Here is a 27,760-nt window from a genome sequence, read left to right on the forward strand (position 1 = left end):
TGTGGCCACTGCAGTGGGGTGGTGGCTTTGGTCACAGAGAAGGGTGAGAGACAGACTAGCACACAGGGGAACCCACATGGGGAAGACGAATCCGCAGAGCAGTTAACTTGGAAAGCAAGGGGGTTGGATTTCATGAGTTTTCGCAACCAGTAAGGCATAAAGCCTGGAGCTCTAAAGGTCAGCGGACTTAGCCCAGGGAGAGGCCAGAGGCATTGGGGCTTTTCTTGAATAGAAGACAGGAAAACAATCCACAGACACACAGCATGGAAACAGCCTCAGAAGACTTCTTGGGGCACACAGTGGGGGAGTTATTTGCTTATCTTGCAGCATGTCCCAGAAAGGCAGCATTCACAGACAGACTCCTCTCCGAACAAAGGAACCGGCAGGTGCCATTTCCCTCCCCTGCCCCTCAGTATAATGAGCACAGGGCCACCTGTGGGAACCAGCTCAGCACCAGTACTCACCACCTAGCTTGCTTATAGCAAGCCCCGCTCCCCTGCACTCTGGTGGAACTGCCCTTCCCAGACACTTGCCTCAGTCCCCGTGCAGCAGCAAGCCCCCACCGTAGAAGTCTGGCCCAAACCCCTGCTCAAACAACACCTCCTGACCTGGGAGCTTTGCAGAGCCTCCTATCTGGTGGCCGTGGCAACACCTCTCACAAGCAGGCCAGAGCACACCTGGCGAGAATGCACCACGTTCGGGCCAGGGACCAAACATTGCCCAAAACAGACAAAGAGAGCATCTGCAGACATCTGGCCTAAAGGACGAAGCGGCCAGGACACGGCAGCAGAGTGCACACAGCACACATTCGAGACATTCCGCAAGGAGACATGCCCTGGGGAATAGGACCTCTGCTTCATAAGGCCATTCCCCCAAGAACAGGAGACAAAGCTGACTTTCCTCACACACATCAACAGGCACAGAGACTCAGACAAAATGAGAAGACAGGAATTTGTCCCAAATGAAAGAAGGAGACAAGGCCGCGGCCAGACATCTAAATGAAATAGATGCCTGATAGGGAACTTAAAGTAGTGATTATAAAAATACTCCCTAGACTTGAGAAAAGAGTAGAAGGCATCAGTGAGACCCTTAACACTGAGATAAGGAATAACACAGCAGATACAAAGGGCTCAATAAGTGAGAAACATGCTTGATGAAATGAACAGCAGACTGGAAGAAGCAGAGGAACGAATTAATGACCTACGGGACAGAGTAATGGAAAGTAATCAATCTGAACAAAAGAGAGAAAAAAAATTATGCAACATGAGAACTGACTTAGGGAACTCAGTGACTCCATCAAACATAATAACATTTGTATTGCAGGAGTCCCGGGAGAAGAAGAAAGAGAAAAGGGGTCAGAAATTTTATTTTAAGAAATAATAGCTGGAAAAGTCCCTAATCTGGGGAAGGAAACAGATATCCAGGTTCAGGAGGCACTGAGAACTCCTCACAGAATGAACAAAGCAGATCCATACCAAGATACACGGTAATTAAAATGGCAAAATGTAGTGACAAAAAATTTTAAAAGCAGCAAGACAGTTACATACAAGGGAAACCCCATACGGTTATCAGCCTATCAGTGGATTTTTCAGGAGAAACCTTGAAAGACAGAAGGGAGTGACATGGTACATTCAAAATACTGACTGGGAACAATCTACAGCCAAGAATACTCTCTCCAGCAAGGCTGTCATTCAGAATAGAGGGAAAAATAAAGAGTTTCCCAGACAGACAAAAACTAAAGGAGTTCATGACCACTAAACCAGCCCTGCAAGAAATATTAAAGTGGACTCATTGAGTGGAAAGGACATAAAATGGGACAGCATATACGTAAAATGTGGAGGAGTAAAGAACGGGTTCAAACTTAAACAACATGCTCAGGAAATTATGTAATCTGGTTTGTTGAATTCTGGCTGTTAAAACCTTCCAGACTGCTTTGGAAATTTTTCTAATACTTTATGATTAATAGGCAATAAAATAAGACATTTCTTTAATTATTCACAATTTTGCAGGCTTTCAGAGCATTAATTCTGGACATAATTTCACATTATGCAACAGCAAACTATAGAAATAAAAAGTATGGAAGAATGAGCTGAAAGGGTACTGACCACAATTACATCCCTAACGCAAACAAATTTTAAGGTCATTTGGATCTTTTTCCAAAAATGTGAGTGAATAAAAATTCTGCCTAACTAACATTTGGAGTTTAAATGCATCTGGATTTTTTCTAAATGCCTCACTATGCAAAACACAACTTCAAACCAGGACCCATCTCTTATCCTCAGAAAATCTAATTGGGGAGATTTCCTTAAACTTGACCAAGTATTTATGATGTCAGCTTGCAGCTGTGCAAAGGCATTAGGTACTCTGAGGTTACACACATAAAAAGTCTCACGTGAAATAGGGCCACGAGGCATTTCTTATCTCAGGTTTGATATGCCTGTGGTGTTTTTAATGAACACATTTTAAATTCCTAGAGCCGTCTTATCAAAAGCAGCAGCTGGCTAACTGCACGGAGTAACGATAGGACACTCGAGGGGGAAAAGAAACGCGTTTAACATCACCCTGGGACAGCAGCCTTGCAGTCACCCTGGTTCCACAGACAAGACCGGTGCACATGTTCCGACTCTTTGCAATCAGTTCATATCAACTAATCTGAAGATAGAACCACTGGTATAAGTATGCGGAGACCCAATTGTCTCAGCATGAAAAATTCATCAAGTGTAAACCAACAGGCTGAAAGGCCTGTTTAGTAAAATGGGCTTTATCCTTCTAGTACCAAAGTCGAAAAACATGCAGCGAAATAATAAAGTGCTCGCCATGAAAATGCACACATTTTTTGAGGAGTCAAAATATAATATGATAAGAATATAAGAAGAGCTGATTAACAAAGCCGGAATTTACCATTGTGAACTGTTTATCTTAATTAGGGTTGAAATGTAGTCCCAACGTACATTAGACATCAGATCCAAGCAAAATAGTCATTTGTTTTCTTAAAATAAAAGTAGACCATAAAAAAAAAAAAACAACTTAGCTTTTCTCTGTATCATTCTAATTCTTTATGCAATTGTTTGCGAAATCCGTTTAATAAAAATGGAAATCGTTCTGTGGGCGCTTTCAATGAAGGAAATGGCAAAAATAGCAAGATCCAGCAGTCACCTGCAATGATTTTTAAAGCTTTTCAGAACAGAGAGCACACCGATTCCACCCCCTTGTTAAGATGAGAATATTGTAACCGGTAAAATTAAGTCACCCCCAATGACTACTGCGTAAATTGGTCACATTTTATAGAATGTTATCCTCGAGGCCTCATGTTTTTGATTCAGCAAATGCGCCCCCGGTACTTTCCTGGTGCCCTCAGACTCTCCCTTTTGCACAGAATGATTGCCTGCCACTGACTACATTGCGCTGTTGATGAATCCAAGACACCATTTCGCTGATTTAGTAACATTGCGGTGCCATTACCCACCATCGTCGTCTTACAGCACTGAGGGGATATCCGGTAGCTTTCCGTTACCGCTAGACTGGTGACCCTCTGAATATATGTAGAGTGAACAGATACTTCAGTCATTCTGGAAAGCTGTCTGTACTTTTTTCTTTTTTTTTTTTTTCTTTCTTTTTTTTTTATTTTTGGGACAGAGAGAGACAGAGCATGAACGGGGGAGGGGCCGAGAGAGAGGGAGACACAGAATCGGAAACAGGCTCCAGGCTCCGAGCCGTCAGCCCAGAGCCCGACGCGGGGCTCGAACTCACTGACGGCGAGATCGTGACCTGGCTGAAGTCGGACGCTTAACTGACTGCGCCACCCAGGCGCCCCAACTTTTTTCTTTTTTTAATGACTCAAGGTGGGGGGGGAGGCTTTTCTGAGTATGATACTGAGGAAAACATTCAAGTTTAAATACTGACATTGGTAAATATTGAGATGCTAGTACCACAACGATACAGTTCGGAAAGCTACTTATTGAGATCCCATTACCACAATGACACAATGGTGAAAGCACTGAAAATCTAGAAAGAATAAAATGTCACTAATTTTCACAGAATTCAAGACAGAATGGTCCAGGGAAGAGAACAATCCAGAGGGGGAAATAATTGACTGAGTGGGGGAAAAAAATGATAATATAAAGTATTTCTTCCAATGTGTCATTTTGCAAACTAAAATGAATCTTCTGAATGGACAATGAAATAGACTTCCAGTCAGACTTCTTTCCCTTTCTATTATATGCTGTTTTTCCACTCACCTTACAAATTCAAGGGCTGCAGTTTCCCTTTCCCAAGGAAACAGAGAAAGCATCAACGAGGTGTTAATATTCTTCCTTTGGCTGAGGAAGAAATCGTAAGTGCCATAAAGAAAGCATGTCCAACTTCTCCTGAGGCAAAATTAAACCCTTTGCCGGTTTTCACTACACAGATAACATAGGACCAGTGACATTTGCTGACACCTTTGCCATTTTCCTCAACTCTAAGGTTTCTGTTGCTTCTTAAAAGATGAACTAAATGTAAATATGGCAGCATAATAAAAATCTTGACACACTGACTGGAAAGGAAGAATTCCTTTCTGAATTGTTTTAGCCTATATCACAATGATGCCAATAAAGTCGGTGATATTTTGACTTTGAAAACCAAACCAACTCTTTGGTTGTTTTTACTCATTTGCTGTTTTCCCACTCTGGCCACGGCCCTTCACCACCCACCTCACGCACTGTCCACATTTGACTCTCCCGGGCCAGCACTCAAGGTGTGGTTTGTTGGGTTTTTTCCCTCAGGTCACTTACATTTATTTCTCCCACCTTGTTAGCAACAGACTCTTTCGAATTCATTAACTTGGGTACCGTGCTTTCTTTTAGTGATGCCGCCTCATTCTGATATCTGTGAAATTATGTGACGAGGCCACTGGTGTCGTCATAAAAATTATATATAAAATGTTTTTAACTTAAATGGTCTTGAGACGGGGCATCTGGTGGTACTACAGAGGAGATAACGTTCCAGGAAGTTGGCTTTACAAAAGGGGTGACTCCCTAACATATTCATGTAGGGTAAGAAGACGACATAGAACACAGCAGGAGGAAGCCCCAAAAGATGTTTGCGTGCTTGTCTGTTTACCAGTTCCATGGATGAGGGGATTGGATCCTTGGGGGGCCTAGAGATGAGACTGAAGTCTCACGTCTAATCAGTGGGAAGGGAAGATAAATCCCGTGTCATCTGACAACCTGAATCATACACTTCAGCAACATCCCTCAATAAATACAGAACTGTTCTGATCTAACTGGGACAGGAAATTATTCAGCCCATAAAAAGGAGCTAAGTTGGCATGTTTATTTCAGTATTGGCAAATGTTTTCTTTGGCTGATCTCTCCTACTTTATAAGTCATTAGTGTGTCTGAATCAATAAGAACCTTAAGAAACCATCGGGATTCATCATATGAAAATCTTCAACTTTCTGAACATCTGCCAGTGGCAGAGCCAATGTTTTCATGTATCTCTTAACATAAGAGCATGAGGTTTTATTAAATGTAATTTGTGTATTCTTTACTTTTTTACAGAAATGAGAATCTAATTGATGAATGTGCTGGTTTTTCTTCTGTGTCTAGATACTAATATCTGATTTCACTCTTGAACACACACACACACACATATATTTTCTCATTACCTTCGGAGCCAGTCACTTGATACAGCAATAGCTTATGACAACCTAAATTTATTTTCCTTAGCATTGTTATTACTATTATTATTATTATTATTATTACTGTTGTTGTTGTTGTTGTTATCACTTTGCCTGTGTTGAGCTAAGAGTCACTAAATGTGATAGAGATATATTGTAGTGGTTAACAGCATGGACTTTGGGTGTATGATGAGTCATTTATAAAGAACGGAGTATGGGATTCACAAACAGATCCTGGGCAAGTTACTTAATTTTATGAGCTTAGTTTCATTATTCCTATGGAATTAAAAATACCTAGATTGTTGTACATATTAAGGGTAATGTATATGAAATACCTGTCTCACTTCCTAAAGCACAGAAATCAATGAGTAGTTACTTTTTTATTCAGCTCAACTATTGCCCCATTGTCTGACAAAGGTACTTTCAAGATTCTTTAAAACAGCCTCCAGGTGGGGCTCCATTGTTACCACCATTCATCCGGTCACCGGGTACCCTGTCCGTCCAGAAGTCTCATTTCCTCTACCATTCAACAGTGAACATGGGTCCTTCCTGTGGCTTGGATGCTTAATTCTCCACCCTCTAATACAACGACCTAGTTGTGTCTCATTAACATATTTTGAATATGCTTCCATGACTCAGCAGACATATATGGATCCTAGGCCAGAGTTCTAAGATACAGACAACATCCGTGAATGTATCAAGTGCACTGCCTATTACATAAGCCTATGAGATGCTGCCACCAAGTACGGGAGGAAAGACATACCATGAAGTAAAACGTGGCTAGGTGCTCTTTCCCTAGGAAGAGTCTATTTGTAGGCATGTATTTTATATGCTCCTTTACTCCAGAAGGGGTTGAAGGCAGCTGAGAGCAATATGTAAAAGACATTCACATTAATTAGCTTGACTGTGGTAATCATTTATCATTTGTATGTATATGCATGTGTGTATGTATCTTTATACCTGTATCTATAGAGATATACATCTCAAAACATCACATGTACATCTTAAATACATACAAATTTTATTTGATTTGTATTTATCAATCATACTTGAATAAAACTGGAAAACATATTTGCATAAATTATAAAATGAGGACAAAAGAAAACCAAAATACGGATGCAGTCAAGAGCAAGGCTGAAATCTGTACACCATAATCATCTACTGATAGACCACATATTTAGCTCCGATCTGGCGAGCAGCGAACGAGTAAACAGAGGTGATACATCATTACGCGTAACTGCAATAAAGGCCACAGCGTACTGAGTGCTCATGTGTGCCATACGCAAGGAGTTCTTTGCATGAAGGACATTGTTTACTCTTCTCAACAATACTGACATGGGCATTATTTTACAACTGTGTTTTGGATGACGAACCTGAGGTGGCAAGAGATTGACTTCTTTGCCCAAAAACATCTGCGAAGCTGGGATGTGAACCAACTCTGCCAGCCACAACTATCGTGACTATACTAAGCAGCAGAGTGAAAAAACGGCTTTGAATGCCATTTGCTAATAAGTGACCATAAAAATTATAGACTTCTCTCATTCTTAGTTTCTTCAGATATAAATAGCTACCTCTCTGACATCCGATGATAGAACTTAAGAGAAACAGCATGGTGTCCCTGTACAAGGGGCTCTACAAACATTATCATGTTAGCCAGTATATTCACCCTCCAAAGATACTAATGAAATACAGCTGACTCTTGAACAACATGCGCATCGGGGACGCTGACTCCCGTACAGTCAAAAGTCCACATATAAACTTTGACTCCCCAAAACTGAACTGCGACTGACTGGAGGCCTCACTGATAACATCAACAGTTGACTAACACATATTTTGTATGTTCTATGCATCAAAACCTGTATCCTTATAATAAAGTAAGCTGGAGAAAAGAAAATATTATTAAGAAAGTCATAAAGAAAATACATTTACGGTACAATACCATATTTATTGAAAAAGATGCCCATAAAAGTGGACATGCCCAATTCAAACCCATGTTGTTCAAGGGTCAGCTGTAGAAAGAAGAAGTGCTTCCGGTCAAGTTCATGGACACAGTCGGGTAGCATGTCACATAGAAGTAGCAGACCCTGAGGCAGAACAGACCTCTTTTGTTACGAATCTCAATGGCTTCGGTCTCCAATCCAAAGTTCTATCTGCTCTGCCTCTGCTTCTCATCAGACACAGTAAGTTACTTGTACCTAAAAGTGTAATAAAAGTGTTTTGAAAAAAGTCGTATTCCATCCACTTGGAAGAATCCTGGCAAGAGAAGCCTTTAAATTCAAGGGTTTAACTGCACCCTTTGGAGTCAGAGATGCCGATGCCTTAGTGTGGTCACCGAACCACAGGCGACCCCGGTTCTTACAGGTCTGCGTATCATGGCAAGTTAGAGTCAGACCCTGAACTGGCAATCCTTGAAACCCTAGAGTGAAACCTCCATCCCGGGATTCAGAAAGTCATTCATCAATGTCAGGAACACAATTCCATGTGGATGCCTGCCTTCAAAACACTCAAGTCCCATCTGGCAAGAGCCTAATGAGCAGAGGAAAGTTTCATGTTTAATAAAGCAATTCCCTCTTGGTACTTATTTCTTGACGGGTGTACCTTGGAGCCGTCGCGGTTCCGGTGGCACCGCTACCTCTTCAAAAAGGCAATACCCTAAAGCAAACGTATTCAAATGTTCGAGTGTATAAAAGACACTTAAATAAAATGTACCCGAAATACAGAAATGCTCTTCCTTCTTTTGCTGTTCTGTGCAATGGGACTTTCAGTCCGACACAACAGTTAAACTGAGGTGTAGCTATCTAATATGTCTTGATGCTATCATTTTGATAAGCTACTGGACTCACGCTGGGTGGGGAAGATCCGGTGAAAAATAAGACATTTCAGACTCCTTAAGGACAATGCCACAAGACCCTGAATGTGTGCCATGATTTTTTTTCCAGATTATTGTGTGTACGTCTAACTCAAAGCACAGAAATCAATGGCAATGGGGGAGAGCACGAAAACAGCAGGAGAGAAACTTCGGACGGACCAATGGAAGGTAGGAAGCCACCGCAGGTGTAGCTCGTGTAACCATCAGGACGAAAGTAGACAGCTTCCCCACAGTGTGCACCGCGAAGAAGACAGAGGAGGTTTTTAAAAAGCAAAGTTTTAATCACGACCCATATGTACACTATTTACACAAGTGCTCTTTTCCTTCCTTCCTTCCTTCCTTCCTTCCTTCCTTCCTTCCTTCCTTCCTTCCCTCCCTCCCTCCCTCCCTCCCTCCCTCCCTCCCTCCCTTCTTTCTTTCTTTCTTTCTTTCTTTCTTTCTTTCTTTCTTTCTTTCTTTCTTTCCTTCTTTCTTTTCCCTTTCCTAGTATATCACTTTGGAATGGTTTTGGCTGCAAACAACAGAAAATCTAAATCAGGCTCGAACAGATACATCCCATGAAAAGACCAGCTGAGGCTGTCCAGGGCTTCTGTCGCATTCAGCAGCACCATCGCGGACGACCCTTTTGTTGTCACATCCTTAGCAGATGGCTTTCAGACTCATGATGATAAAGTGGCTTTTTTTGTTTGTTTTTTTTTCTTCCTTACCATCAGAAGTAAGAAAGAAAGGCCCTACCAGCTGAATGTGTCTCTGGACCCAGCAGGGAGGCATCCTCTCCTTTTGGTGAGAGACTAAGGTCGAGGAATGCCAGTATCACAGGTTGCACTGGACTCTGAGGGAAAGAGGTGTAAGTTATCTGAACTCAAGTGCACACTTTTCCAGGCTTAGATCTTCTTTCCTCTTCAAAAAAGATGGCAGCCACCCACAGGGAACCGAGAATATCACGATAGCTAAAATTTTATAGTTTGCCTTTACCTGTATTTTCATATATTGCCCTAAAAAGGCACAGTTTTCACTTGCTTCCCAGTCACATTTGCTTCAGTTATATTTTCTATATTCTATAGAGTTATTTTTGAAAAGTATATTATAATATGCCTTTTCACGTACTTTCAACTCACGGATCGACACATCTGTTCGAGGTAACTCATTTTACAGTTTTCACTGTGACAATTCATGTGACACTCCAAGGACTAGAGATTTCCACTTCTTTGTAAATATATTTGGAAATTGTTACTGATTATCTGCATGAACTCCTGCATTGATTTTATAACTTTAGAAGCTGGATGGTTTTAATTTTCCAAGATGCTGAACTTATCATTGCTATCAAAATGCTGATAGACTAAAGATAAGCTTTATCTGAGTTTGGAGGAAAATTTATAAAGAAGGAAATTGCCCTTAAAAATGAATTTGCATGGCATTTTTTCCCTTGTGTCTGAATAAATTTTTAAAAAGCTATGTTTAGGGGCGCCTCCCCTGGGTGGCTCAGTGGGTTATACTTCCGACTTCGGCTCAGGTCATGATTTTGTGGTTCGTGAGTTCGAGCCCCATGTTGAGCTCTGTGCTGACAGTTCAGAACCTGAACCTGCTTCAGATTCTGGGTCTCCCTCTCTCTCTGCCCCTCCCCCACTCGTGCACTGTCTCTCTCAAGTATAAGTAAACATTAAAAAAAATTAAAAAGCTATGTTTAACATTGATATTTGTAACTTTTATTACATTTTGGAAATATCTTTATAAATAGGAATTTAATTCTTTTCTCTTTTCCTAAGCTTACAGTCAGCTATTATTTATAAAGCAGATATTATTTATAAATCAGGTTTATTTTGCATCATCAGGACGTTACCCATATGAATCACATGTGAAAAAATGTTTTTCTGAGAATTTATACATAGTATTTTATCTATTTTTATGAACCCAAATAAAGAAAAAGTATGGTCCTGATATTTTGTAAATAGCTTCGATATTTTGTGAACACAGCAATCCCTAAATTCAAGTACACTCAAAAATTGAGTGTATTTTTCACTTACTGGCTAGTTATTTCAGCGAAACAATTAGGACTAAATATCAAACATCATCCTAGTCACTGAATAAGGTGTACATTCAAACAGGAAGATATTTGTCACCTATTTTTTCCTCTTGCTGCCAACTCCCTACTGGCCTTAAATAATTTCACACCACGGGCCCCGTGAACACGCAGATAAGAACAAGTGTCCACTGTCACCACATAAGTGAAGACTGAGCAGTCACTCACACACAAAGGGCATATCTCATCTTCTTCCCAAAGGCTGTCCCAGCATGGCCCCAGAATGTCTATGCACAAAAGGAAGCTTCTGGATGGTGATAGGCAGAGAGAGCGAAGGCTAATAGGCCACAAAGCCAGAGAAGACTCCAGCAGAGCCCCCAGACTGGGCCAATGTTCGCTGGGCAGAAAGCAGCCCTGAAACAAAGAGCTTCTACCCATGGTCGAGCTACAGTCCGTAGACTATGTTCAAACCCTAAACCAATGCCTCCAAGCCGCAGTCTGTCAAGTTTTGCCAAGCCCTGAAAATGAGCACAGACCACAAAACCTGAAACAACCCTTTATATTCAAGAATCCACTTTTAGCTGTGATATTGTAACTTACAATAAGAAATGTGTATTTAGTCTTTGTCCTGTTTCTAGAGCACAGCTCCTAAAACCACTGGAATGTCTTAAGTAATAAAAGCAGTGGGAGAATTTTTTGTTAAAATATTTGGTGGTTTGTGCTCAAATAGCTCCAGGTTCAGTAATAGTTCCAGAATGATAAAGGAGAAAAAAAAAAAAAAGTCTGGTTACTTATAATAAACTCCTTTCAACCACATCGCAGTTTATGTTAATGAGCGATTTTTGGAAAGCACCTAAGGACGAAGGCTAGTTGCCAGGGGAGACAACCATGTAATCAGAGGGCTGGAACTTTCGGCCTCACCCCTTTAGCGCTCCACCCACCTCCAGGGAGGGGAGATGGGCTGGAGGTTGAATTAATCGCTAATGGCCAATGATTGCATCAATCTGCCTGTGTAATACAGCCTCCACAAAAACCCACGAGGAGAGAATTTCTGGGTTGGTAAACACGGGGAGGTGCTGGGAGGGCAGTGCCCCTGGAGACGGCATGGAAACTCTGTGCCCCTTCCCCATACCTGCTCTGTGCATCTCCTCATTTAAGCTGTCTCCGAATTATATCCTCTTCTGACAAACTGGTAATCTGTGAAGTAAATGGTTTTCCTGAGTTCTATGAGCTGTTCTGGCAAAGTAATCAAATCCAAGAAGGGGATGGTGGGAACCTCCGATTTACAGCCAGTCGGTCAGAAACACAGGTGGCCACCTGGATTTGTAGTTGGTGCCGGAAGGGGGTCTTGGGGGGCAGTCCTGTGCTACTGAGCCCTAACCTGTGGGTCTGACACTATCTCCAGCTAAATCCCGTCAGGACTGAATTGAACGGTAGGTGTTACAGAACTGCATGGTGTGGGGACACTAGTCTCCCTTCTGAATACTATTCCAAAAAATCCCAATCTTCTTGACTAGTGTGAGTTAACTTAGGGAAGACAGCGGGATGTGGTGTGGTGGACAGAACACAACATGAGAGTCAAACTGACCTGAAATCAAATCCAGACTCTTCAATTCATGATTCCTAATGTCTCCAGGCCTCACAATTACAGGTGAGAAAATTAACAACAACAAGAACAACAACAACAATAATAAATACAACAATAAAACAGACACAGACACCGCCTTCCCAGAACTTATGATCTGACAGGTAAAGCTGACAATTAAGGACCCTGCTGAGGTGATCTCAGCTTCAGAACCACTCAGGGGACAGTAGAAGCAGCCCCTGAAGCAACTAACCTGAGCAGAATATCAGAAAAGGATTCCTTGAGGCTCCAAAGGGAAAGGAAACACATCGAGGAGAGAGACTCCCTGTGTGCAGTGTCTCAGTCAGGAGAAGCGAATGGGCTCACTGACACTATGGCTGGGACGGGGACGTAGCCACGGCTGGTGGGGACGGATAAGCATGCGGCATCCAGCCAACGAGGGCCGTGAACCATGTCTGGACATTTTCCTGAGGGCAATAGGGAGCCACTGAAGACATTAAACGGGAAGTGGCATGATCAGAGTGGTTCCTACAGAACGTTTACTTTTGACAACTAGAGAAATAACTTGGAAAAAAATAAATCTAGTAGCAGGCAGTGAGGCAGAAGCCACTTGGAATAACGCTGGAGAACTAAGGTAATAGCAATGAGGGGCAGCGTGGAGACGGGGTGGGCGTTTAATGATTGAATTGAATGTATGTCCGTGTGCGTCTTGGGGGCAGGGGGCCCAGAAAAGGAAAGGGGAAAGGAGCAAGTAGGATGACATTCTCTTACCATCCCTGGATGGTGGGGCTACTCACCAAGCTGCGGAAAATCTTTGAAAGGAGCAGGTTTGTTAGAAAGTATGTCCAACTGCTTTTTCGGTTGGTATTGCAGAAGGCAGTATTCTCAGTAACCTGAAGTTACGTGTCCCTGTGGAGGGTGGGTCTGCCCTTTGAAAGTAGGCCACTTGTTGGGGCGCCTGGGTGGCTCAGTCGGTTGGGCGGCCGACTTCAGCTCAGGTCATGATCTCTCGGTCCGCGAGTTCGAGCCCCGCGTCGGGCTCCGGGCTGACGGCTCGGAGCCTGGAGCCTGCTTCCGATTCTGTGTCTCCCTCTCTCTCGGCCCCTCCCCCGTTCATGCTGTGTCTCTCTCTGTCTCAAAAATAAATAAACGTTAAAAAAAAAAAAATTAAAAAAAAAAAAAAAAACTAGGCCACTTGTCACGACAGCCATGAACGGTACTTCCTAGGTGGTAAAATGGCAGGACCAGCCCCAGGGAAGTCCACCCACAGCTGGCAGAGGTGATAGGCCCAGAGGAGACAGGAAAACTTCCTCAGAAAGCCCACAGCTCCCTGCCCATCTTTTTCATCACCCAGGGACCCCTCACCTTATCCTTGTGAATGGTATCGTTGCTTTGCCTTTCAATACAATCGACTAGAATTCGCACATCTTTCAGTTCAGCCCCTGCCCAGCTCCTTCTCCAGGAATCACTCACAAGCGCCCTTCTCACCCAGAAACCAGACTTCTCTGACTCTTCCAGACTACACCACTGTTCTTTGGACTCGGCACAAACTCTGTTTATTACTTGTTTCTGGGTCTTTGGTGTCTTTCCTGTTCAACCATATAATAAGGTCCTGAAGACGGAGACCATTGAATGGTCTTGTTATGTCGCGATACTTATAGCAATGCCTTGAAAATAGCAAGATTCCTGCGGCACCTGGGTAGCTCAGTCGGTTGAGCATCTGACTCTTGATTTTGGCTCAGCTCATGATCTCACAGTTCGTGAGTTCGAGCCCTATACCAGGCTCCATGCTGACAGCGCAGAGCCTGCTTGGGATGCCCTCTCTCCTCCTCTCTGGCCCTCCCCAGCTCATGCTCTTTCTCTATCTCGATATAAATAAATAAACATTTAAAAAAAAAACCACTTGAAACACTCTTTAAAACATTTACTTTAAAAAAAAAAAGAAAATATCAAGCTTCCCATAAATGCTTACTGGAGAATCAACCGCACCGTCCCCATGCTCACGGTGCTACGCCTGTCGCTCACAGAGTATGACACGTGCCCCATCAGGCAAGTCAACGTGTTCACCCTTCTCATCAGCAAGGAACAAAAGCGAGGTTATTAGGAGTAACCCTTGAAGTGAAGAGAAAAATATATCAAATAAACATGTTGAAACTCCTAATTGTTTTTGTAAATGTGTTTCTAACACCACTTGTTTTATTGTTTTATGACAGACCTAGCTACAAAGCTAAAGACGCTCTTCCTGAATGCGAACACATTCAAGGGCGAAATGTTCTCTTTTCTCCCCCAGAGCCGCGTGCTGTGCCCCATCACTGGAGGTGAACATTCTGCCTCTGGCACCTGAGGTGCCACGCTCCATTAGCTGCTGAGTTGTCATAATATCAGTATTGCCAAGTGCTCCCAGGCATGAATTATAAGTCCCAGGACACAGGGGACAACTGAAGAACATTTTGACTGGGGCCAGAGTCCAGTTTCTGCTAACAATGCACTTCACGATTGTTGGTTTTTTATGAGCGTAGACGGCAAATACTCAAACGTAACTGGCCAACGGGCAAATATTCAAATGGCAATTAAAACACAGATCATCCTATCCTGTGAGATGCTTTTATTGGATTTTTTTTAAAAAATCCGCTTCATCAGGTTTCCATGGGAACATTGACCTTTTTAAAATTTTTTATTTATTTATTTATTTATTTTTTAACGTTTTATCTTTATTTTTCAGACAGAGAGAGACAGAGCACGAACGGGGGAGGGCCAGAGAGAGAGGGAGATACAGAATCGGAAGCAGGCTCCAGGCTCTGAGCCGTCAGCCCACAGCCCGACGCGGGGCTCGAACTCACGGACGGCGAGACCGTGACCCGAGCTGAAGTCGGACGCTTAAGTGACTGAGCCACCCAGGCGCCCCTCATTGACCTTTTTAAATAATATTGGTCCAGATATTTTAGCTCAGTCAGTAACTAATGATGTTGCCTTAACTCAATCACTTCAAACCCTGCACTTCAGCTTTCTGTAAAAGTAGGGGTTGTCTACAATTACCTTCGGACTCTTGAAACTTGATACCCTGTGTGTATCTCAGGGTAGCTCTAACTTCATCACCATCGAACCGGTGCTTTACTAGTTAGTCTGTTTCTCTCACTAAAAAGAGCTCCGAAGTGAGCAGCGCTGAACTCCACTATCTCTACGGCCCAGGGTAGCGTGAACAGCTCTTGGTTCCTTTGGGCTAAAGTCTCTTAACGAGTGGAGAACCTATGCCTTCTGTCTCACGGTTTGGTGAACCCCAGAAAAATGGGATTCATTGAAATGCCCATACGTCTGCCTCACCTCCCACTCTACGCCTCTCTGCTCTCAGGGAAATCTCTTGTGACCGGGAAAAGGCAGGTACGACCCTGCCAAGAGACACAGAATGTAAGGAAGACAGGTCCTCACGCTGTCCGTGATGCCTTCTTATTAATCACTGTTCTTCGAGCCACTCTTTAGCTCAGTCTAGGTTATATGATAACAGACTCACAGAACATTAAACGACACAACACACAGCATAAAGCTTAAGGTAGACAAAACTGGAAATAATTTACAAACTATGAATTCGGCCTGAGTTCTTCTAAGTTTCATTACGCTGACCCCATGAAAAGAAAGTACCGTTTAAAAAAAAAACAATAGTCAACTCTCTTGGAAAGTTCGATTGAATCTGCCACCCTTCTAGAACATTCAATTTGAGGTAAGTTACAAAGTAATACCAGACTTTACACCCAGAGAAGACTTCCTAAGTTTATTCCAGAATTTCAGCTCTTTTCCTGTAGTTCAAGTAGGACTCCATTACTATCGTGAATGAGAGCAGAGCCATTACCCTTGCCTGGCCTTCCTCCATCCAAGAAAGTTAGGCGCATCTTGAATGAGATGAGTCCATGAGTCTAACTAGTCCATTCACACTAATAAAATGATCTCTATATAGTACTAACTGAAAGAAGTATTTTGTATCAAAGAGGAAATGGTTCCCGAGGTGCTAGAAAACAAGCATAAATTCAGTACACACTAGAAACAAGATAGAGTTTGCCTAAGAATCCCAAATGCTGATCCCAAATGCATTAGAGGGTTGCATTTACCATTGAACACGGCACTTTGTTTTGTTTGTTTTTAATTCATGGATCATTTTACAACCGAACACACTAAAACTGAACTGAGTATAAGCACATAAAAACTGCTCCAGCCTACAGGTATACAGTAGGGGTCCATAAACTTTTTGTACTGTATCCCACTCTAACAATAAATAGGTTAATATGAAACATTCTCAATAATGCATAATACCATAAAAATGTTTCTCTTCATGGCAATGCTAGTGTTTCAAATTGTCTGCTACTGCAGGACCACTTATAAAAATAGAAAAGCCAAGGATTCATTTGGGGAATATAAACAAAGAAGAGAGAAAAGAAGATAAAAGTAAAATTTTGTTCTCCTAAATTTTACACATGTATTCGATTTCTTACAATGTTTTTAATATTTTTAAACACTAAGTGCTTCTGGTAGATACATTATCAGCAACAAGTTCCAAATAGTAACTCAGCAAAAATCACATATCTGTTTTATCCCACTTTTGGATCAGAATAAGCTTTTCACTTATGACACATATGGCCATGCAAACTTCCCATAACTGCACAATTTGAAGCCTAACGAGCCTCCATAATCATTGATCTTATATTTTCATCTATAGTCTGTACATGTGGTAGGATGACTTTTTTTTACTTTAGAGAGAGCGAGAGCGAGCAGGGGAGAGGGGCAGAGAGAGAGAGAGAGAGAGAGAGAGAGAATCCCACACACGCTCCACACTCAGCACAGAGCCTGATACAGGGCTTGATCCCATGACCCTGGGATCATGACCCAAGCCAAAATCACAAGTTGGATACTCAATCAACTGAGCCACCCAGGAGCCCCAGTGGTAGGACTAATTTTATGAACACCAAATAGTTGGATAATACACAGGAGAAGAAGAATACTAACTTTCAAATATTATCGTCTCCCTTTTTAAATCCCCATCCATTTCCTGAAACCAAAAAACAAAACAAAACAGAACAAAACAAGGGTTTACAAAGGAAATATAGATTATAAACAAAACCAACTTCACGATTTTAAACCAAGTTTCTCTATTTCTTTTTTCTTAAATAGATAGATTTGTGGCAAGGATCAAGTCTAATAAAACCCTTAATCATACCACAGACTCACCACATGGCCCTGTAGAAAGCATTCCTCTCTAGCTATTTTATTGTAGTACCAACGTATTTACAAAGAATGAGCTCAATTCAGTGCTACCCAACTGCTTTTCTAACCTATCACCCATTCATTTGTATCAAACCATAATTTAGTCACAGTGACACTAAAAATCTTACTGATACAAATTCCTAATTTTTAGTCATTCTCTAGGTTGCTGCTAATCAAAGGCTATTTTCTCATGTCTGTTTATTTTACAGATAAGTTAAAAGTTGAAAATAATCTCACAAATTATCATCTAAGGCATGTAGAAAGCCTTAGAAATCATTTAACATTGGACAAATAAAATTTTCCGCTAGGTAAGTCCCAGTGGTATCTCTGAGTAGACACAGAAGGCCACTGCTTCAAAGGCTTTTCCAGGCTCAATGCTTAATCAAGAGCAGGAATAGCGAGTGATGACATGTATATCATGAGCCAAAAGAAAAAGATCTCAGAAGCCACCAAAAGGCAATTACCAAGAAAACAGTTTCTCTTCAAAGAACTATGTGATTTCATACATACGTGTTATCTGTGTATATTTCCCCTTTACATACTTCTACATTTTATAATAATACCACACTCAATATCGGCAAGGCGTAGTATCTTTATCATTTTTATAGTGAATGTCCATTTATTTCTGCAACAAACATCTATTGCATGGCTAGACACTGGACATTCTGATAAAGGAGAGGGCAAGAACTTGATCCCCCAAATTCCCAACTTTCTTGCAACACAAATAATGGTGGACAACTATGGATAATAGAAAGGCAAATGAATAAGTTTACAAGACAGTATCAGGCATTGAAAAGTGCTAGGAAGACACCTACAGGGGAAGGCATAATAATGATGATAGATGTGACAACCATTGACAGCCAGCCATGGATGCTGATTGACCTCCAGTGGGAGTGGGGGGAGGTCAGAAATATCTCAGTAAGGAGACAATATAAATAGGAGTCCCTCTAGCAAAAAGGAGCCAACATTTTGAAAATCAGAAGCTTGGGCCTTCCAAGCAGTGGCTCAACAACCCGAGGCAAAGGAGAAGTTAGGTCCTGGGAGAATAGAGAACAGCAGGGAGATAGGGGATGGAGTTGGGGGATGGGCAGGGCCAAATCAGACAGAGCTCCTGGACCATGAAGGCAATCTGAATTCCACATAAAGTTCCATAGGGAGCTGCCTTGAGAGTTTCGGTAATTTTTTTTCTTTTCTTTTTAATCTTTGTTTATTTTGTAGAGAGAGAGAGTGCCAGAGTACATGTGTGGGGGAGGGGCAGAAAGAGAAGGGGACAGAGTATCCCAAGTGGACTCTGTGCTGACAGCAGGGAGGCCAATTCAGTTCAGGGCTAAAACTCACAAACTGTGAGATCATGACCTCAGCCAAAGTCAGATGCTGAACCAACTGAACCACTCAGGCACCCCTGCCTTGAGAGTTTTTAGCAAGGGAGTGATTTAATTCAATTTCTGTCTTAAAAAGATCACCTTGGCTATTGTGTAGTTTTATTGGGCCATTGCTAAAATATTTAACCTTTGTTAAAAAGAAAACCAGAGGCCCAAGGTGGAGTCACTTGTCCCCAGATAGCAAACCAAGATTTAATTGCATTTTCAACCTCTCCAGAAGTGAAATTTTAAGCCAATCCATCCAGAATTTTTTGATCAGCAACAATGAGGCAATCTGTTACAGGGGCCCTTTCCAACCCCCAAAGGAAGATGAGGTATTCTGCATAATAAGACTCCTTGTCCCTACCCCTAAGACCTTGCCTGAAACAATCCTTTCTTTTCTTTTGCTAATGACTCCTTGCCCTATCCTCCCTCTTATAAAAACCTTCCATTTTGTACAACTCCGCAGAGCTCCCCCTACTTGTTAGGATGCTGCTGGGTTCATGATTTGCTTAATAAAGCCAATTAGATCTTCAGATTTACCCAGTTGTATTTTTGTTCTTTCACCTTACATATACAATATCAGATTTAAACTTAAAGATCTGTAATTGGTAACTTTTTCAAAATGTAGTACCAATCTTAGGACAAGTGGGGTGAACTGGTTAGGAAAGAGCCTTAATGAGGGGAAATTTTGTACTTCTAAGGGACATATATAAAAGCTATTTAGTTTATTTTATTCTACTATAAACATGTTTGTAGAACAGTTTTTAACGGAGGGGCACTTATGTAAAAATAAACTCCCCTGTCCAAGCAGAAAAGCTTTTCCAACCTTCCTTTAAAAGTCAATACAATCAGGGCGTGTGGGTGGCTCAGTTGGCTGAACTTCCGACTTCAGCTCAGGTCATGATCTCATGGTTTGTGGGTTTGAGCCCCACGGTTTGTGGGTTTGAACACTGACAGTGCAGAGCCTGCTGCGGATTCTGTCTCCTCTCTCTGCCCCTCCCCTGCTCATTCTCTCTCTCTCTCTCTCTCATGTTCATTCATTAAAAAAAAAAAAAAATTTTTTTAAGTCAACACAATCACAGATGACACGATTGCCTGTATAGAAAATGTGAAAGAATTGACAGAACAACTCCTGTAACTAAGAATCAATCACAACAAGTTTGCAGGACACAAGGTTAATATATAAGAGTCAATCACTTTCCTATATACCACCAATGAACAAGTGGAATTTGAAATTTAAAACAATACCATTTACATTAGCAGCCCCAAAAATTAAATTCTCAGGTATAAGTCTAACAAAATATATATAAGACCTATATGACAAAATTACCAAATTCTGATGAAAGAAATCAAATAACTAAATAGAGATATTCCACAGTTAAGGATTGAAAGACTCAAAATTGTCAAGATGTTAGTTTTTCCCAATGTCATCTGTAGATTCAACACAATCTCAGTCAAAATCCCGGCAAGTTATTTTGGGGATATTGACGAACGGATTCTAATCATATGGAGAAGAAAAAGACCCAGGATAAATGACACAATACTGGAGAGGGAAACAAAGTCAGATCACCAACACTGCCCAAGTTCAAAGCTACTATAGGAGTTTCTTATAATAAAAGGGCTGTGGTGGGGCACCTGGGTAGCTCATTTGGTTGAGCGTCTGACTTGGGCTCAGATCATGATCCCACAGTTTGTGAGTTCGAGCCCCACGTCAGGCTCTGTGCTGACAGCTCAGAGCCTGGAGCCTGCTTCGGATTCTGTTTGGGTTTTGTGTCTCCCTCTCTCTCTGCCCCTCTCCCGCTCGCACTCTGTCTCTCTCTCTCTCAAGAATAAACGTTAAAAAAAAATTAAATAAATAAATAAATAAATAAATAAATAAATGAATAAATAAAGGGGGTGTGGTGTGGGCAAAGAATAGACAAACAGAGAAATGGAGCAGTCAAGAGCTTAGAAATACACCTACAAACTTAGAGTCAATTGTTCTTTGACAGGAAGGCAATGACAGTACAATAAAGAAAATATAGTTTTTGAACAAATGGTGTGGGAACAACTGGATATCCATGAAAGAAAGAAAAGAAAAGAAAAGAGAAGAGAAGAAAAGAGAAGAGAAGAAAGAGGGAGGGAGGGATGGAGGGAGGGAAAAAGAGGGAAGTAGGAAAGAAGGAAAAAAGGAAAAAAGGAAGGAAGGAAATAAAGAAAAAAAAAAGACAGAGTTTACATCCTTTAGCAAAATTAGCTCAAAATGGATCATAGACCTAAATGTAAAATGCAAAACTATAGGGGCACTTGGGTGGCTCAGTCGGTTGAATGTCTGACTCTTGATTTTGGCTCGGGTCATAATCCCAGGGTCATGGGATCAAGCCCCGCTTTAGGCTCCATGGTGAGCATAGAGCTTCCTTAAGATTCTCTCTCTCTCCCTCTGCCCCTGTCCCCCACCCGTACTCTTTCTCTCTTAAAAAAAAAAAAAAAAAAAATTAAAAAAAAATTTTAATGCAAAGCTATAAAACTCCTAGAAAATAACATAGGAGAAAATCTAAAGGACTTTAGATATGGTGAGAACTTTTAGATACAACACTAAAAACATGATCCATGTAAGAAAGAATTGATAAGCCAGACTTCATAAAAATAAAAAGCTTTTGTTCTGCAAAAGACACTGCCAAGAGGTTGAGAAGACAAGCCAGTGTGAAGTAAAATAATTGCAAGACTCGTATCTAATTAAGAACTGCTATCCAAAACATACACAGAACTCTTCAAACTTGACCACAAGAAAACAAGCAATCCAATTAAAAACTGGGCAAAACGCCTAAAAAAACAACTCACCAAGGAAGCATACAGGTGGCAAATAAGCATATGAAAAGATGCTGAACATCGTGTGTCATTGGGGAGTTGCAAATTAAAACAGTGAGATACCACTGCATACCTATTGGAATGTCCAGAACCCAGAACACTGACACCACCAAATTCTGGACCAGTAGGAACTCTTAGTCACGGCTGGTGAGAATGCAAACAGGACAGCCACTTTGGAAGACAGTGAGGCAGTTTCTTGCAAAAGTAAACACAGTCTTCCCATACGATCCAGCTATCGTGCTCAATGAGTTGAAAACATAGCCACACTATAATCTACACAAGATATTTAAAGTTCATTAATAATTTCCAAAACTTGTAAACAAACAAGACGTCCTTCAGTAGATAAATGGATAAACCACGATGCGTCCAAACAATGGAATATTAAAAAAAAAAAAAAAAAGAGCTATCAAGCCGTAAAAAGACATGGGGGAGACTTAACGCATATTACTAAGTCAAAGAGACCAATCTGAAAAGACTATATATGCTGTAGGATTCCAACGCTAGGACATCCTGGAAAAGGCAAAAGTACGTAAAGTAAAAAGATCAGTGGTTGCCACGGGCTAGAGAGAAGGGAGGACACTTTCACTTTTAGGACAGTGAAAATACTCTGTATGATGCTACAATGTTGGATACATGCCATTATATTTTTCAAAACCCACAGGATGTACACCAATAGTGAGCTCTAATGTCAACTATAGACTTTGGGTGAAAATGACATGTCACTGCAGGTTCACTGATTGTAACAAATGCACATTCTGGAAGAGGATGTTGATAGTTGGGAGGTGGTGGGGTGGGCAAGGAGCATACAGTCACTCTGTACTTTTCACGCAATTTTGCTGTGAAGCTAAAACTACTCTAAAATATAATTACAAATATACTTGTAATGTATAAACATTTTATATTTATAAAATATATCTTATATTTATACTGGTTATTTATTTTTGAGAGAGAGAGACCGCGTGCACAAGTGGGGGAAGGGCAGAGAGAGAGGGAGACACCGAATCCGAAGCAGGTTCCAGGCTCTGAGCCCGATGGGGGGCTCGAACCCACGAACCATGAGATCATGATTTGAGCCAAAGTCAGATGCTTAACCGACTGAGCCACCCAGGTGCCCCTATTTTATATTTATAAAATATAGAATATCAAGTAACCTTTTCTGAATTTTATTTATTTTTCTTTCCTTAATCACACATCCCAAATTTCAGGATTCATTTTTAATTCTGTAAATTACATTTTGTAAATTACATTTTGTAAACAAATAATTGCTTTATATATTTTTTTAATTTCTTCTAACATTCACTCATTTTTGAGAGACAGAGAGAAACAGAGCACGAACGGGGGAGGGGCAGAGAGAGAGGGAGACACAGAATTTGAAGCAGGCTCCAGGCTCTGAGCTGTCAGCACAGAGCCCTAGGTGGGGCTCAAACCCACAAACCGTGAGATCATGACCTGAGCCAAAGTCAGACGCCTAACCGACTGAGCCACCCAGGCGCCCCTGCTTTATTTTTATAATCTGGGTTTTGTCAAACCATCATCTATATTTTGAGGTGATAGGGGGAAAACCTCTAATTAGTCTATAAACAGTTGATCAATTGTCTCCTAAGTACCACTGATTGTCTATATATCGCGAATACAAAGATGATTAAGATAAACATCTCTGAGCCTAAGGGCTAACTGTAATGGAAGGAGAAAGAAAAGTAAATAATCATAATAACAGTTTATACATAAATAAGTACTGATGTGGGACCACAGGTGTGCTTCAACAATGCTCTGCTCTGTGTTCCCTACACACATAGATGCCTTGTGGCTATTTTCAGATCTGTTTGTTTCTTAGTAGCTCTAGTGGGAGTCGGACTTCCGTTTGTATATTTTACTCTGGGAACAGTACCCGTCACATAGTAGGTACTCACTAATTATCTGTGGCATGAACACAATACCCAGGAACAACCGCTTTGGAATCAAATCTGGGAGTAGGTCTAAGGCCGAGGGGAAAGGGAAAACCTGGTATTGGCCTTGCTTGGTATCGGAAAACATATTTCGTTAGCATTCTGAAGAATATAGATAAGTAACATATTTCTTCCTTCCCCTTCTTTCTTTCCATCCCCGAAGGAGCCCTATAAAGCGATTTAAGACTCTGGCTCCCACTTCGTGCCCAAGAGGCTGACCCAGAACTGACAGACCTCGTTAAAATGTAACTCAAGAGTGTTCAGTTGGGCAGACTTTAAGAAAATTAAAGCGAGAGTAAAAGATTTGCACACCGTGTGTTTACCACGAATAGAAATCAAGTTTATTGCCGATTCGTTTTCGGAAAAAGAGGAGACATGAAGGCGAAAGGAACAAAACGGGTGTGATACAAGTAAAGGGAAAAAAATAAGAGTTACAGGCAGATTTACTTGGCTCAAAATGAGTTTTAAGTAGCATCCTTGCAAAGGAAGATTTCATTTTATGTTAATAAACATCTTGAATACCTGTTTTGCAGTTAACATCAAGTACCCTTGACTCAAAGTATGTCTTTTGAGCTAAGGAATGATGTTCTCACCGTATCAGCAAAGAGCAGATGATTCCTGTCACTACATGAAATTTCACTCTCGATATATTACACAGCTTGGGTCAATAGGATAGCATCTTCCAAAGTTCCTTATATTAGGACTTACAGCTCTAAGAGTTTTGTTTTGTTTCATTTTTAAGTTTGTTGGAAAAGAGAAGAGGTAAACAAACAGTGAGTTCAGACTAACTGGTATTTAAATTGTTTGCTAAAAATAAGAATTAAAAAAAAAACTAAAGCAAAAATACAGGACATATCTGAAAATAGTTGATTCTTTCAATACCCTAAATTCCTTTGCATGTATAGCCTAGATAAATTGGTCTATTTAAATCCCACTTGTTCTTGCAAAATGATGGAAATAATTTGGTTATAACAGTTGGGGCCTGAGAAAAGAGAGTTCAAGAGAATTCCTAACCCTTTAGGAATTTACAGTTCATCAATACATAGTATTTGTATGATTATCTTAACATCTTAACAGGAGAGAGATAAAAGACACAGACAGTATAAATAGGCATCGAGCCTAGCAATTTCAAACAAGTATTCCTCTAAGTATGAGGCAAAAATACCAGAGAAACCATCTGGAATTTTCTAGGCTGACACATAATAAATCAAGTGTAGACAGTATTTTCTGCCGTGTTCTTTAAAACCTCCAAGGAAAATTGAAAGACAATGCTAAGCATGGAGCCACTGAGACTCACAAAATTAGCAACCATGGAAATCTGAGAACGGGGAAGGTGAGTGTTCTCAACCTCCCAGAAATCTCACGTGCAGAACACTCAATTAGAACAATCGTGATCAATTCTTCAACTTGATAGACTAACAGGAGATATCTCAGAGACAGATCATTTACTGATTAAGGTCATACATATTTATTTATTAATGCACATTATTAATTACTTGGTACTACTGGATAATAAGGCCAGTGGGGGCAGGGAGAAAAACTGTCTTGACCTCTTGTATGTCCAACATCTGGTACCATGCTAGCCTCCAAAAAACTTTACACTTATAAATCTGACAACTTAAAATAAATGGACAACTTCCACAAAAGTCACGAAATACCAAAACTCAGTCTACATGAAATAGACAAATAGAATCCCATGACCATTAACGAAATTGAGTTTTTAATTTAGAAATTTCCAGAAAGTAGACTCTCGAGGGCCAGATAGTTTCACTGGAGAATTCTAACATTTGATTAAGAATTAACAGCAACATTATATAACCTCTTCCAAGAAACAGAAAACTAGAGAACGTGCCCCAACTTATTTTATGAAGCCAATATTACCCTAATAACAAAACTAGACAAAGATAATTCAAAAGAAGAAAACTACAGATCGATATCTCTTATGAACTTACATACAAAAATACCTGACAAAATATTAGCAAATCAAAAGTACAGCATAAAGGAAAGTATAAGGGAATTACATACTGTGATGAATTGAGTTTTATTTCAGGAGTATGTACAAGGCTGGTTCAACATTCAAAAACCAATCACTATAACCAGTCATATCAACACACTACAGAAAAGGAATTATATATTATCTTATAATTTGACTCAGAAAAAAACATTTGACAAAATTCAAAATGTATTCATGATATTAAAAAAACAAAAACTCTTAGCAAACTACAGACAGAAGAAAACTTCCCTAACCTGATAAAGAACATTTACAAAAATCCTATAATTAACATTGTGCTTAATGATTTAAAAAAATTTGAGTAACTCCCCCTAAAATTGGAACCAAGGCAAGGATTTTCCCTCACCAGTCTTATTCAATGGAGTACCAGAAGTTCTAAGCTGTTGCAATAAGGCAAGAAAAAGATATAAAAGGCATATAAATTGAAAAGAAAAAATAAAATTATCACTATTTATAAATGACATTATTGTCTACATAGACAATCATAAAGAATCTACGAAAATAAGTAAGTAAATCTCCTAGAAGTAAAAGGTGATTTCTGTGAGGTTGCAGAATATAAGATCAATCAGGAAAAAATAATTACATGTCCATATACTAATCATGAACTTAAGGAAACCAAAATTAAAAACACAGTATCATTTACAATCACTCCAAATAAAGTGAAATACTTAGGTGTAAATATAACAAAACATGTAGAGGATCTGTACCCTAAAAATGACAAAATTACAAATATTTATTTGTAATTACAAAATTAAAAAATAACAAAATTACAAAATATTTATTACAAAAGGTATCAGTGAACATCTAAATACATGGAAACACATACTATGTTTATGGATTGGATAACTCAACATGATTTTACTTCTCCCTGAATTGATCTATAGGCTTAATTCAATTACCATCAAAATTCAATTATGATTCTTTTTGTGGACATAAAGAAGTTTATTCTAAATGATACGTGGAAAGACATGAGACCTATATGGCAAAAAAGACAGTATAAAAATTTTTGAAAAAGAAGAAGTGGAAAAAAATCAGTCTACATGTTAAGGATTACTATATAGCTACAATATCAAGCCTGTGTGGTTTTAGAGAAGGGACATACAAGTGAATGAAACAGAATAGAGAACCCCAAAATAGACCCACATAAATATATCCAAATGGTATATGCTGGTGAATATTTGGATGAATTAGATCACTCATACATTGCTGGTGAGCATGTAAAAATATTACAATAACTCTGGAAAAGAGTATGGCAATCTCTTACAATGCTAAATGTATACTTACCATATGACCTAGTAATTTCTCTATTTGGCATTTATGCTAGAGAAATTAAAAGTAATGCTCACAATAGTCCTGTATATAAGTGTTCACAGCTGCCATATTTACACCCAAAATACCCACAAATTGGAAAAAACAAAATGTCTTTCAGTGGGTGAATAGTTAAGCAAATTATGGTATATCCATAGCATGGAACACTATTCAGCAATAAAGAGGAATGAGAACTTGACACAGCACAGCTTAGCTGGATTTCAAGGGAATTACGCTGGGTGGAAGCTAATCTAAAATGTTATATACTGTATAACCCTATTTACATAGCATTCTTGAAATGACATCACAAAAGAGAACAGATTAATGGTTGCCAATGGTCAGAGGTGGGGATAGAGGAACTGTGATTAAAGAAGGGGAGAACAAGGAGTCCTTTTCATGTAATTTTTCTGTATTTTGACTGTTGTCACGTGAATCTACTCATGTGATGAAATCTAACAGAACCAAACACGCGCACACACACACAAATACACACACAAACACAGAATTACCTGCATGTAGAACAGGTAAAGTCTGAATGACAGGCATGGGCTGTGTCCATGTCAGTTTCCTCAAGGTGCTATACATTTGCAAGAGGTTACCATTGGCGGATACTGGGTAACTGGTATACAAGGTATCTCTCTGCTATCTCTTAAGGCCACATGTGAATCTACAATTATCTCAAAATAATCAATTTTTTAAATTTAGGAAAGAGGGAAAACAAAACACCAGGACATCAAGGAAACACTAAAATATACCTATCAGAGAATAGGTTAGCAGAAGTAAAATCCAACTGATAAGCTTTAACAAGTTTCAGTAGACACGCACTGCTTTGTTTACCGCAGTAGGCAGATGAAAATCTGAAAACGGAGAGATGATGTTTCTTTTTTTTTTAATTTTTTTT

General features: G+C 40.2%; 1 protein-coding gene across 5 annotated transcripts in view; it reads right to left on the bottom strand.

The window, feature by feature from the left end:
• Window positions 1-27,760, bottom strand: part of PXDNL (peroxidasin like) — a 424,019-nt gene that overhangs the window by 319,212 nt on the left and 77,047 nt on the right. Inside the window, exon 1 of one of the 5 annotated variants that reach the window (XM_058699365.1) lies at window positions 4,239-4,342. The exons of the other annotated variants lie outside the window; for them this stretch is intronic. Coding sequence (XP_058555348.1) covers window positions 4,239-4,291 — 53 coding nt within the window. The 5' untranslated portion in view covers window positions 4,292-4,342. Of the gene's footprint in view, window positions 1-4,238; window positions 4,343-27,760 lie in introns of those variants that run through there. 5 annotated transcript variants of the gene reach the window in all.

This window comes from Neofelis nebulosa, chromosome 14 (assembly GCF_028018385.1).
Source record: "Neofelis nebulosa isolate mNeoNeb1 chromosome 14, mNeoNeb1.pri, whole genome shotgun sequence".
Taxonomy (NCBI): Eukaryota; Metazoa; Chordata; class Mammalia; order Carnivora; family Felidae; genus Neofelis; species Neofelis nebulosa.